General features: G+C 49.8%; 1 protein-coding gene across 1 annotated transcript in view; it reads right to left on the bottom strand.

Moving 5' to 3' along the window:
* Positions 1 to 6,366: 6,366 nt before the first annotated feature.
* Positions 6,367 to 13,572, bottom strand: part of IFT172 (intraflagellar transport 172) — a 79,151-nt gene continuing 71,945 nt past the window's right edge. The window contains 9 exon segments of the mRNA XM_089659672.1: positions 6,367 to 6,594; positions 6,762 to 6,853; positions 6,997 to 7,150; positions 8,605 to 8,703; positions 8,808 to 8,867; positions 9,628 to 9,723; positions 11,452 to 11,525; positions 11,528 to 11,570; positions 12,342 to 12,452. Of these exon segments, the coding sequence (XP_089515798.1) occupies positions 6,505 to 6,594; positions 6,762 to 6,853; positions 6,997 to 7,150; positions 8,605 to 8,703; positions 8,808 to 8,867; positions 9,628 to 9,723; positions 11,452 to 11,525; positions 11,528 to 11,570; positions 12,342 to 12,452 (819 nt within the window). The 3' untranslated portion in view covers positions 6,367 to 6,504.

Here is a 13,572-nt window from a genome sequence, read left to right as displayed (position 1 = left end):
CCCAGCTGCCTTTTAGCACATGATCAGCTGTGTTCAATGACAGAGCAGATCACGGAGTAAATACAGTTGCCGGTTATCAGCCTCAGCCTGAGGAAAGTACTGCCGATAACCAGCTACTGTCACAGACCAGATCGGCACTGATCGTCAGTACCCATCAATGCCCACCACTGCCACCTCATCTGCCTCAACGCCCACCACTGCCACCTCATCAGTACCACCTCAATGCCCACCACTGCCGCCTCAACACCCACAACTGCCACCTCATCTGCCTCAACGCCCACAACTGCCACCTCATCTGCCTCAACGCCTACCACTGCCACCTCATCAGTACCACCTCAATGCCCACCACTGCCACCTCATCTGCCTCAACACCCACAACTGCCACCTCATCAGTACCGCCTCAATGCCCACCACTGCCACCTCATCAGTACCACCTCAATACCCACCACTGCCACCTCATCTGCCTCAACGCCCACCACTGCCACCTCATCAGTACCACCTCAATGCCCACCACTGCCACCTCATCTGCCTCAACACCCACAACTGCCACCTCATCAGTACCGCCTCAATGCCCACCACTGCCACCTCATCAGTACCACCTCAATGCCCACCACTGCCACCTCATCTGCCTCAACACCCACAACTGCCACCTCATCAGTACCGCCTCAATGCCCACCACTGCCACCTCATCAGTACCACCTCAATACCCACCACTGCCACCTCATCAGTACCGCCTCAATGCCCACCACTGCCACCTCATCTGCCTCAACACCACTGCCACCTCAATGCCCACCACTGGCACCTCATCTCCCTCAACCCCCACCACTGCCACCTCATCTGCCTCAACACCCACCACTACCACCTCATCAGTGTCTCCTCAATGCCCACCACTGCCACCTCATCATCCACCGCTGCAGCCTCATCAACACACATTAGTGAAGGAGAAAGATTGCAAACCTTTATAGAAACAATGAAAACATTTTTTTTTTATCTATTTTTTTGTTTATAATGCAAAAAATAAAACACCCAGCCGCGATTAAATACCACCAAAAGAAAGCTCTAGTGATACACAATAAACTGAGCATGTGCAGAGTGACTCCACGCTATATGTCTTCTTTTTTTTTTTGTTTAACAGTTTATTGGATGGCCACAAAGTTACAGCCAAACAAGTAGGCACACACCATATGTCTTATCAGTAGATAAGAGGGAGACACTGGAAGAAGGGGAGGATCAGAGAAGTCAGGATCAAACATCCTTTTTACACAATGCGGAGGTTTAACCCCTTAGGTCCCACAGGGATTATAACAAGCATGATTTACTGCATATACAGACTGATTGTACTGTTGTGGGTTTAGTAACACTTTAACCAGTTCCCTGCTGCCCTATAGCAGAAGTACTGCTACAGGGCGGCAGGGCTGCACAAAATCCCTAGCCGCCATTGGCAGCTAGAGATGTCAATCACCAGGTACTGGCCAGAGATTTCGAGTAATTCATCCCCACCAATGGTTAGACAATACGCTAAAGCATTAAGATAAACCTTTCTTGTTAGGGGAAGTATCTAATGGCCTGTTGGTATATATTTGAATACAAATTTAGAAGCGGAAAGGGGACTGATTATTGAGCTGATTATTCTCCTTTCCTTTGAAAATAGTTGTATATTAATAAGTGGTTTAGGTATCTTTGGCAAAATAACCCTCAGAGGGATTCTTTAATTAATGCCGCCATCTTGTGGTGGTTTTGTGGTAATTACTATTGTGACTAGATGCCTTTGACTTAACCACTTGCCTACCGGGCACTTATACCCCCTTCCTTACCAGGCCAATTTTCAGCTTTCAGCGCTGCCGCACTTTGATTGACAATTGCGCGGTCATGCAACATTGTACCCATATGAAATTTTGATCATTTTTTTCTCACAAATAGAGCTTTCTTTTGGTGGTATTTAATCGCCACTGGGCACTTTACTTTTTGCGCTATAAATTTAAAAAAGTGCAAAAAATTTAAAAAAAAAAAAAAAAGTTTATTTGTTTCTTTTATAAAATTTTTCAAACAGGTATTTTTTCTCCTTCACTAATTTACGTTGATGAGGCGGCACTGATGGGCACTGATAGGCGGCACTGATAGGCAGCACTAAAGGGCACTGATAGGCAGTACTAATGAGGTGGCACGGATAGGCGGCACTGATAGACAGCACTAATTAGGGGTCACGGATAGGCGGCACTGATATGCAGCACTGATAGGCGGCACTGATAGGTGACACTGATGATGGGTACTGATAGACGGCACTGACTGGCATCACTTCTGGGCACTGACTGGCACAACCCCTGGGCACTGACTGGCAGCACTGCTGGGCTGCACTGGTGGGTGGCACTGGTGGGCAGGCACAGGTGGGTGGCACTGGTGGGCACAGGTGGGTGGGCACAGGTGGGTGGCACTGCTGGGCACATGTAGGTGGCACTTCTGGGCACAGGTAGGTGGCACAGGTCGGTGCACTGCTGGGCACAGGTGGGGGCACTGCTGGGAACGGGTGGGCGGGGCTAGTGGGCGCACTGCTGGGCGGAACTTGCGGGTGTCACTGCTGGGCACCGATCATCAGGGCACTGATCATCAGTGCCCTGATGATCGGTGCCGATCCCCGCTCTGACAACTGCCGGTTCTCGACAGTACTTTCCTCACGATCTGACAGCGTGAGGAAAGTGCAGCCGAGAACCGGCACTTGCATTTCCCTGTGATCAGCGTGTCATTGGACACCGCTGATCACGTGGTAAAAGGCCGGTGGGATCGGCCTTTCACCACATCACGTGATCAGCTGTGTCCGTAGGACACAGTGATCACGGAGATCGCCGGGTGCGCGCCCCCTGGGGCGCGCAGGAGAGCGCGTTCTGGGAGGACGTCATATGACGTCCACTCAGAACTGGCCGGCCGCGGTGAAGCCGTCATTCGGCTATGCGCGGTCGGCAAGAGGTTAATGACCAGGTTTGGAGATTCTTCCATTAATATTGCCATCTTCTGGTGAATGTGTGGTAATTTTTTATTTTTTAATTAATTATTTTTATTTCTTTTTGCATTGATGGAATTGTCAAGCCTTTCCTCTCTTTGGTATATCCAGTCACCTGTCCTTTTAATTTAATAATGACCAGCGGTTGTGCTAAGTATTTAGCTGTTTTTCTCCCATTGAGAATAACTGCAAGTTAATTATTTGCATAAGTGGGTGGGTCTTAACCCACTATAAATAGGAAGCTGAAATGCAGTAATCTCATTGGTCCTGACGAAGCTGAGTGAGATACGCCCATCGGCGAAACGCGTTGACGTCATACACGTCGCTTCCAGTCATGCGCACTAGGTGAAACGCACGCCGACCTACAAGGAAGCAGCCATTTCCACATGCCATGAGTCATGCAAAGGCTGTACAGGCGCCATGGAGAGGTCGGAACCCGCGATATGTCGGCTGATGTAAGCGGTGGTTCCCTGGATCAACACGGCAGTACCTATGAAGGTTTTCCTTTTTCTACTACCTATTGCACAGGTGGTGAGTGGACTGTTACAGGACATTAGATAAAAAGTCCCTTGCGACTTGCATGACAATATACGTCTACCATAGAGTGAAAGTTCTCACAAGTGACTACCTTTATATTGTTTGTCTTATCACAGGATGGGGACATTATGGTGCTTTACATAGAAACAAGGCACACCACATAGATGTCAACAGGCGGAAGATTCATTGGGCCTTACCTTGTTTCCAACAAAAAAGTGGTTTGCAGTCCACATGCTGTGGTGAAGAAACCATTTAAAGCAGATTTCTGCTACTGGCATCTATCTTTCCATCAAGGCAACAACAGGGGCTCTTTCCATTATAAGAATCCTCTCAATCAGTCACGTTTATCACAGATTAATGGGCCCCAACCACGTGTGCCGGTATAGGGTTGTACTGCATTATTTATGTTATACCCACCCATTGCCTATCATAGGCTTAGGGTCATGCCTCTCTTTTGACGATTACTGTGCTCGCTGTACTGCATGCATGTGATATGATATACCCTCGGTGTAATTTTTGGAAATCCCCCCCTATATGGGGTATAACCTATGTGGTTATGACATATGTCTACAAAAATTATACCATAGGTATACAATGTCACATGCTATATATATATATATACCTCCTATAGGAAGTGTTACCTATGTGCCAGTGCTGCAAGGACTTTTAGACTATAGCAGTCATAGTCTTTGTAGCACATTTATCCAGACCGGTCTTGGTGTGATTTTATATGGTTTTAGGTCTGTGTGTATTGTCTCATACTGAGGTGATGATAAACCAGGGCGATTGCCCATATGTCAAATATTCATGTTTAATAAAGAATTTTTTGGAAATTTTTCTGAGTATCACATTCTGTTCATAATGTAGCCGCTTTTCTGTGAATCTCTTTTCACAAACTTCTTTCTTACTGGCCAGAGATTCCCTACTGGTACCTGGCAATCGTCAGGAAAAGTCAACAGGGGCGAGACCTGTGTGTAAACAACACAGGTCTCTCTCCTGTTGGCAAGGGCATGCTGCTTTGTATTGCTCTGCACAGCATGTCTCAGTAGTAAAACACTCCCAGCACACAGTTAATCGTTTGATTGCCCAAAAGTTAACCCCTTCCTGCCCAGTGCCATTAGTACAGTGTCAGTGATTTTCATTAGCACTGATCACTGTATTGGTGTCACTGGGGATGTCAGTGACACCAAGTCAGTTCCCCTGCAGTGTCAGAATGTCCGCCGCAGTCCTGCTATAAGTCACTGATTGCCACCATTACTAATAAATAAAAAAAATGAATATCCCGCCATTTGTAGACACCATAACTTTCACGTAAACCAATTAAATTTACACTGATTGGGATTTTTGTTTTTAGCAAAGACATGGAGCATTGGTGTCACTGGGGATGTCAGTGACACCATGGGGATGTCAGTGACAGCATGGACATTGGTGCCACTGGGGATGTCAGTGACACCAAGTCAGTTCCCCTGCAGTGTCAGAATGTCCGCCGCAGTCCTGCTATAAGTCACTGATTGCCACCATTACTAATAAATAAAAAAAATGAATATCCCGCCATTTGTAGACACCATAACTTTCACTAAACCAATTAAATTTACACTGATTGGGATTTTTGTTTTTAGCAAAGACATGGAGCATTGGTGTCACTGGGGATGTCAGTGACACCATGGGGATGTCAGTGACAGCATGGACATTGGTGCCACTGGGGATGTCAGTGACACCAAGTCAGTTCCCCTGCAGTGTCAGAATGTCCGCCGCAGTCCTGCTATAAGTCACTGATTGCCACCATTACTAATAAATAAAAAAAATGAATATCCCGCCATTTGTAGACACCATAACTTTCACGTAAACCAATTAAATTTACACTGATTGGGATTTTTGTTTTTAGCAAAGACATGGAGCAGAATACATTTTGGCCTAAATTTGACGAAATTTTATTTTTTAAATTATTTTACTGGATATGTTTAAAAGTAAAAATTGTTTTTTTTTTTCTCAAAATTGTCGGTCTTTTTTGTTCATAGCACAAAAAAGACGACCAAATACCACTGAAAGAAAGCTCAATTTGTGGGGAAAAGAGTACGTAAATTTAATTTATGTACAACGTTGTATGACTGCGCAATTGTCAGTTAAAATAACGCAGCGCTGTATCGCAAAAAAAAAAAAAGCCTGGACAAGAAGAGGGGGTAAATCCTCCGGAGGGTGAGGGGTTAAAGTGATTCTAAAGGTTTGTTTTATTTTTTTTAAGAAAAAATAACAAACATGTCTATACTTACCTTCTCTGTGTAATGGTTTTTCACAGAGCAGCCCTGATCCTCCTCTTCTCGGGTCCCTTCCCTCCTGTTGGGTGCCCCCACAGCAAGCAGCTTGCTATGGTGGCACCCGCTGCTCCGTGTGTCCATTAATACACAGAGTCGCGGCTCATCCCTGCCCCCTCTCTCTTCTCATTGGGTGAGACAGAAGCGGGAGCTATTGGCTTACACTGCTGTCAATCACAGAAGAGGGAATCCCAGGATAAGTGAGACTCCAGCAGGGGCGGACTGACAACTCATGGGGCCCCCGGGCAAGAGGGGATCATGGGGCCCCTGTGTCCTTGCCCAAACTCAAAAAAAGCCTATGAAAAAGGTACCAGGGGCATCTCATGGGGCCCCCTACTGACCCCGGGCCCTCAGTTTACAAATGGTCAGTCCGCCCCTGGACTCCAGTGAACATCGCTGGATCGAGAGGGGGTTAGGTGAGTATTGGGGGGGGAGAAGCACACAGAAGGAGGAACCACTTTAAAACGTGTAAAGGAGCTGAGAGCTCCACCTTCAGACTGAGAAAATTACATAACATTGAAATCAATATTAAATATTTTTATTTTCTTTAGTCGTGGCCATAATAACAAATATAAATATGTACAACCAATATATATATATTCCCTGTAAAAAAATTCCAGGCATTACTGTGCAAATCGGGAGCACTCCGCTCAGGGTTGGTCATTGGAAAGAAAAGCTGGTGTTTGGGAGACCTCCGCACCATTGACTGATAAACCGCAGGACATCCTGACACTCGGGGCTGTGGCTGGTCTGGTAGCAGAATTAAAAAAAAAAAAGAAAATTTAAAAAAGGTAAAAAAGAAAATTAAAAAAAAAAGGAAAAACAAAGAAGGAGGAAAAGAAAAAAAAAAGAAGATAAGTTGTTGGGGGTGGGGCAGATCTAAAGGGCAGGAGAGCAGGTAAATGAGAGGAAATTACCTTAATGGCCATGAGGAATTTATTCCAGTCTTCCTTGTTAGCAGCTTTTCCCGGCTGTTTAAATTCCACCTTATTCCTCAGGACTGGATACCCTGCAGACAGCCGACAAAGAAATGTCATCACACTCTGAAAGAATTACATAGTGACTCCTAGGAGGATGATTCCAGGGGCTTCCTGATCACCCGCGGTTATTCCCATAGTAAGAGGTCACCATATACAATGAGAGAGATCTCACCGGTGATCAGACACGGCAGGGAATGGATTCCACTGTTTGTGGCTACAAGTGACCCTTCAAAGGCGCCTCGTTCATCCTGAGGAAAAGTCTGCTCCACTCTCTGATCCATGGACACTGCCAACACCCACTCCTTCACCTCCTCCCGCTTATCCGCCTGGCAGAGGAGAGACACCAATAATACAGCTGTAAAGTGCACACAGAGGGGTACAGCACAGAAAGTAAGGGCAACAGGGTGATAGATCGCAGACATTGGGGAGGACACAATGGGAAAGAGGGAGTGGCAGATCGCAGACGGTGGGGAGGAGGGAGCGGTAGAGTACAGAAGGTGGGGAGGAGCGAGCAGTAGAGCACAACCACAGGGATCAGGGAGCAGTAGAGCACAGACAGTGGGGAGGAGGGAGGGAGGGGTAGAGCACAGATGGTGGGGAGGGGACAATGGGGAAGAGAGAGGGGATGAGAGAGCAGTAGGATGAAGCGCAGGGAGGAGGCGACAGTAGAGCACAGACAGTGAGGAGAAGGGAGGGGTAGAGAGCAGAAAGAAGAAGGTACACAGTGGCAGCAGAGCAAAACGAGCAGACAGTGGGGAGGAGAGAGCGCAAGAGGCGGGGAGGAGGGAGCGGCAGAGCGCAGGCAGCGGGGAGGAGGGAGCGGCAGAGCGCAGGCAGCGGGGAATAGAGCGCGCAGGCAGTGGGGAGGAGAGAGCGCAGGCAGCGGGGAGGAGAGAGCGGCAGAGCGCAGGCAGCGGGGAGGAGAGAGCGGCAGAGCGCAGGCAGCGGGGAGGAGGGAGCGGCAGAGCGCAGGCAGCGGGGAGGAGGGAGCGGCAGAGCGCAGGCAGTGGGGAGGATAGAGTGGCAAAGTGCAGGCAGCGGGGAGGAGGGAGCGCAGGCAGTGGGGAGGAGAGAGCGGCAGAGCGCAGGCAGCGGGGAGGAGGGAGCAGCAGAGCGCAGGCAGCGGGGAGGAGGGAGCAGCAGAGCGCAGGCAGCGGGGAGGAGGGAGCAGCAGAGCGCAGGCAGCGGGGAGGAGGGAGCGGCAGAGCGCAGGCAGCGGGGAGGAGGGAGCGGCAGAGCGCAGGCAGTGGGGAGGAGAGCGCGCAGGCAGTGGGGAGGAGAGAGCGCAGGCAGTGGGGAGGAGAGAGTGGCAGAACGCAGGCAGCGGGGAGGAGGGAGTGGCAGAACGCAGGCAGCGGGGAGGAGGGAGCGGCAGAGCGGAGGGAGCGGCAGAGCGCAGGCAGCGGGGAGGAGGGAGCGGCAGAGCGCAGGCAGCGGGGAGGAGGGAGCGGCAGAGCGCAGGCAGTGGGGAGGAGGAAGCGCAGGCAGCGGGGAGGAGGGAACGGCAGAGCACAGGCAGCAGGGAGAAAGGAGCGGCAGAGCGCAGGCAGCAGGGAGAAAGGAGCGGCAGAGCGCAGGCAGCAGGGAGAAAGGAGCGGCAGAGCGCAGGCAGCAGGGAGAAAGGAGCGGCAGAGCGCAGGCAGCAGGGAGAAAGGAGCGGCAGAGCGCAGGCAGTAAGAAGCAGGGAGGGGAAAGGACGGGCATTGTAGCCTTTACTAATCATAGAATCATTAGTAAAAAGTTGTGATGAGAAGGGTTTCACAGGATATCCTCTGCTCACCGGAACATGCTGTTTGGCGGGGAGTGGAACCTCAAATGGAATGTCTGTGTTTTGAAAATCCGTGTTATCCAAGGCATCCAGATTTCCTTCTTCAATTGCCTGGAGATGATGAAAAGATTTAGGAAATCCAATAGTGGACATTTATCTGTTCATAGTTAAGAAAGACGTTCCCCAGCATATCACCTCGTCTTTCAGATACTCACATCTACCAGGTCAAGGAATCTGTTCAGGAAGATGAAGGCCGAGTTCTGCCAGCCCATTCCCTGGAAATAGAACACAGAGACAGCTCACAGCAAGCTCAGCCCCACTCAGTGTCAGACCCCAGCTACAAAAGCACCGAACATATCAGGATCCGAAAAAATGGAGATCAAACACAAGATCCTGGGATAGTATTCCTGCTGTAATAAATGGAACTTCACCAAAAGATGATCTATAGAGATCTAATTGCCTTTGCAGGACAGAATAGACCCCCCCCCCCTCTACTTCCCCTTCTATGGCAGACCATTGGTGTTTTATGATTGTCCATGAAAGTATCATACAAACCAGCCCCATAGTATCTGTAGGAACCCAGAGATCTGGATTTGTGTTAAATGGCAGGACAGTTCCTAGGTATATTTGTAACATATCACTGGGGGGGGGGGGGGGGGATTGGTCTTATGCTGAATGTCGGGCCAGTTTCTCCTTGGTGGGGGATCCTACATATTCTCCACTACAGGTCACTAGGGAGTGGGGGAGGGAAGATCCAGTCTTATACTGAAAGGTGGGGGGTCCACATATTTTCTGTTATGGGTCACTGGGGAAGGATGAGGGGTTGGCAGAGATTATATAAATCAGAATTTCAAAACAGATTACATTTTGTCTAATGGGTAAACGCCCATCTGCAGCTAGACTGAGGCAAGACACAGAGCCATTGTAGTGCGCGGTATCGTTCCAACAGGCAGGCTACAGGGTTCCATGAATGTTTGTCATGTGATGTCCCCCCCCCCCCACCACCACTCTCAGCTGATATAGAACACATATTACCTTGGCAGCCGTTCCGGCCTCATAGAATGCTTTGTCTGCAGGGAGCAGCTCAGTGTGACGCAGGAGCGAGATGCAGAGTTTAGCAGCTATCACATCCTGTAAGAGATATTGTCATCAGTGTCATTGGTCCATGAGGAGGTAATGAAACAGAGCAGGTCTACAGAAAGGACCAAATGCAAAGGGTTAAAGGGAGAGACCACGAGACAGGAGAGGAGTAGAGGGAGAGAGTGATGGAAGAGGAGGAAAGGGAGAGAGATAAGGCAGCAGAGGAGTAGAGGGAGAGAGACAAGATGACAGAAGAGGAGGGGAGGAAGAGAGATGAGGCGGAAGACTAGGAGTAGAGGAAGAGAGATGAGGTGGAAGACTAGGAGTAGAGAAGAGAGATGAGGCGGAAGACTAGGAGTAGAGGAAGAGAGATGAGGTGGCAGAGGAGGAGAAGAGGGAGAGAAATGAGGCAGTGAAGAAGGAGGAGAGGGAGAGAACAGAGCAGGAGAGGGGAGAACCAAAGTGATGGAAGAGGACAAGAGGGAGAAAGACGATGTGACAGAAGAAGAGGAAAGGGAGAGAGACGAGGTGGCAGAGGAGGAGAAGAGGGAGAGAAACTAGGAGGAGGAGAGAGAGAGACAAGGTGGCGGAGGAGGAGAGGGAGAGAGACAAGGCTACGGAAGAGGAGAGGGAGAGAGACAAGGCAGCAGAGGAGGAGAGGGAGAGAGACAAGGCTACGGAAGAGGAGAGGGAGAGACAAGGTGGCGGAGGAGGAGAGGGAGAGAGACAAGGCTACGGAAGAGGAGAGGGAGAGAGACAAGGCAGCAGAGGAGGAGAGGGAGAGAGACAAGGCTACGGAAGAGGAGAGGGAAAGAAAAGAAGACAGAAGAGAAGAGAAGAAAGGCAGAAAGACGAGGCGGCAGAGGAGGAGAGGGGAGAAACAAAGTGATGGAAAAGGAAGAGAGGGAGAGCAATGAGGTGACGGAAGAGGAAAGGGAGAGAGATGAGGCGGCATAGGAGGATGAAAGGGAGAGAGAGAAACAAGGTTGCAGAGGAGAGGAAGAGAGACAAGGTAGCACAGAGGAAGGAGAGGAAGAGACGAGGCAATGGAAGAAGAGGCGAGGGAGAGAGATGAAGCAAGGCGATGTTAGGAAAGCAAAGGGAGAGAGATGAGGTGGCAGAGGAGAAAGAGAAAGACTAGGTGACAGGGGAGAAGCAGAGACAGGATGACAGTGTGAGGAGAGGAAGAAAATAAAAAGACAGAGAGGGAGAGAGTTGGGGAGACAGAGGAGGAGAGGAAGAGAGATGGGAAAATACAGAAGTAGCAATGGGGTGACAGAGGAGGAGACGAGGGAGACAGAGAAGGAAGAGAGGGAAAAAAACATGGCACCAGAGAAGGAAGACAGGGAGAGGGATGAGGCAACAGAGGAGGAAAAGGGAGAGAAAAATAGAAAAACAGTGAGGGCAACTAGGGAGGAGGAGAGATGAGGCAACAGAGGAGACAGATAGGCGAAAGATGATTGGGGGGGGTGGGGGGGAGAAGAGATGAGGTGACAAAGGAGGAGCGGAAAAAAAAATTGGCAGATAAGAGGAGCAGATATGAAGCAATAGAGGAAGCAAGGGAGAGGGATGGGGCAACAGAAGATGAGGAAGACAGAGACAAGATGACTGAAGAAGAAAGTGAATTTGTGCGATGTGAGAAAGAAGAGTAAATGGAACAGCAGAGAAAATGAGATGAGTGAACAAAGAAGGGCTTAGAGATCGTAGAATGGCAGAACTATACCAGGGAGGACAGAGATATTAGGATGGGTAAAGGATGCACACAGTAGTTGTACTCACCAGTGACTGCACCCCCTGTGACGCAGAACGCGTAGCGTAATAATGAGCAATCAGCATCATAAGCTCAAACTCTTGTGTGCCGGAGAATTCACCTCGCTGGATTTCACTAGGTTCTCACACTGCCAAACACAGAATAATCACCATTATCACCCCAGATTAGATGTCCAGTTCCAGTACCACCCACCCTGTGGTCATTGGTCCTCCCCCAAGCCTGTGGTCACTGGTCCTCCCCCCCCCCCCCCGGCCTGAGGTCACTGGTCCTCCCCCCACGGCCTGAGGTCACTGGTCTTCCCCCCACGGCCTGAGGTCACTGGTCCTCCCCCCACGGCCTGAGGTCACTGGTCCTCCCCCCACGGCCTGAGGTCACTGGTCCTCCTCACCAGGCCTGAGGTCACTGGTCCTCCTCACCAGGCCTGAGGTCACTGGTCCTCCTCACCAGGCCTGAGGTCACTGGTCCTCCTCACCAGGCCTGAGGTCACTGGTCCTCCCCCCGGCCAGAGGTCACTGGTCCTCCCCCAGGCCAGAGGTCACTGGTCCTCCCCCAGGCCAGAGGTCACTGGTCCTCCCCCAGGCCAGAGGTCACTGGTCCTCCCCCAGGCCAGAGGTCACTGGTCCTCCCCCCGGCCAGAGGTCACTGGTCCTCCCCCCGGCCTGAGGTCACTGGTCCTCCCCCCGGCCTGAGGTCACTGGTCCTCCCCCCGGCCTGAGGTCACTGGTCCTCCCCCGGCCTGAGGTCACTGGTCCTCCCCCCGGCCTGAGGTCACTGGTCCTCCCCCCGGCCTGAGGTCACTGGTCCTCCCCCCGGCCTGAGGTCTATGAACTATGAGCATTGTACCACCATCCAGAGATACTGTTATCGCTACAGACAAAGGCTACAATGGAGCTCTCACCAGGGAGTAAAGCAGGTCCCGCAGGTTGGCCCAGGTATGGTAAACCTCAGCACAGTTCATTCCCTCCGCATTCACCATCTCCACAAAGATCCGCTTATAAATGTTGAAATTCTGTGAATGGAAGAGACAATCATGTAGACTATGTGCAAATTTATACTTCTGGCCCCCTCCTACCCAAGTGGGCAGTAATTATTATTATTATACAGTATTTATAAAGCGCCAATAGTTCGCTCAGCGCTGTACATTACAAAAGGGAGACAGAACATGTGACAGAACAATACCAATACAATGCAAAACATGAGGGGATCGAGGGCCCTGCTCTTTCGAGCTTACAATCTAGGAGATGAGTTGACATGATGAGAGGTCATTGACACAGAAGGGTAGGGTAGGGCCACTGGGGCCAAATAGGACCCACTGCCCCCCCGCTCTGCTAGCAGTTTGGTTCTAGGTGTCCAAGCAAACTAACTTGTACAATTATCATCAATATAAAACTCCACCCACAATGGTACACAAAGGGGGTTATTTACTTGGAGAGTGCAAAATCTGGTGCAGCTCTGCATAGAAACCAATCAGCTTTCAGGTTTTATTGTCAAAGCTTAATTAAACAAGCTGAAGTTAGAAGCTGATTGGCTGCCATGCACAGCTGCAGCAGATTCAGACTAGACCAGTTTTAGTAAATCTCCCCCAACGTATGCAAGGACAGCAGAGGACCCGTCTGGATGTCGAATGGTTGACTGACGTGTGGGTGGCTGTGGGTTGCCTCTGAATGTCTTGTCACAGCCTATGTTGTCCATACAGAAATCCAGCCCTGGATTTAATGGTTTTATATTATATACAGGAAGAAAAGATAAAATATTGAAATGATGAATTAAATGAACATGAAATGATGAAGAAAAAGTGAACAACACTGATGATCTGGCATCTGAAAGTGGGTGGGATATATTAGACAGCAAGTGAACATGTTGTCCCTCAAGTTGATGAACTGAATGAGGAACAAAATGGGCAAGCATAAGGATTTGAGTGACTGACAAGGGCCAAATTGTAATGGTTGGAGGAGTGGGTCAGACCAAATCTAAAGCTGCAGCTTTTGTGGGAGGTTCCAGGTCTGCAGTGGTCAGGATCTATCAAAGGTGGTTCAAGGAAGAAAAAAAAACAGGTTCATGAGCAGCCAAGGTTCATTGATGCAAGTGGGAAGCAAAGGATGGCCTGTGTAGTACAATCCCACAAAAGA

This window comes from Staurois parvus, unplaced genomic scaffold (genome assembly GCF_062004578.1).
Source record: "Staurois parvus isolate SC_StPar_1 unplaced genomic scaffold, SC_StPar_1.0 ptg001181l, whole genome shotgun sequence".
NCBI classification, from domain to species: Eukaryota; Metazoa; Chordata; class Amphibia; order Anura; family Ranidae; genus Staurois; species Staurois parvus.
The sequence above is the reverse complement of the archived record's forward strand: the minus strand, read 5'-3'. Positions and strand labels throughout refer to the sequence as shown.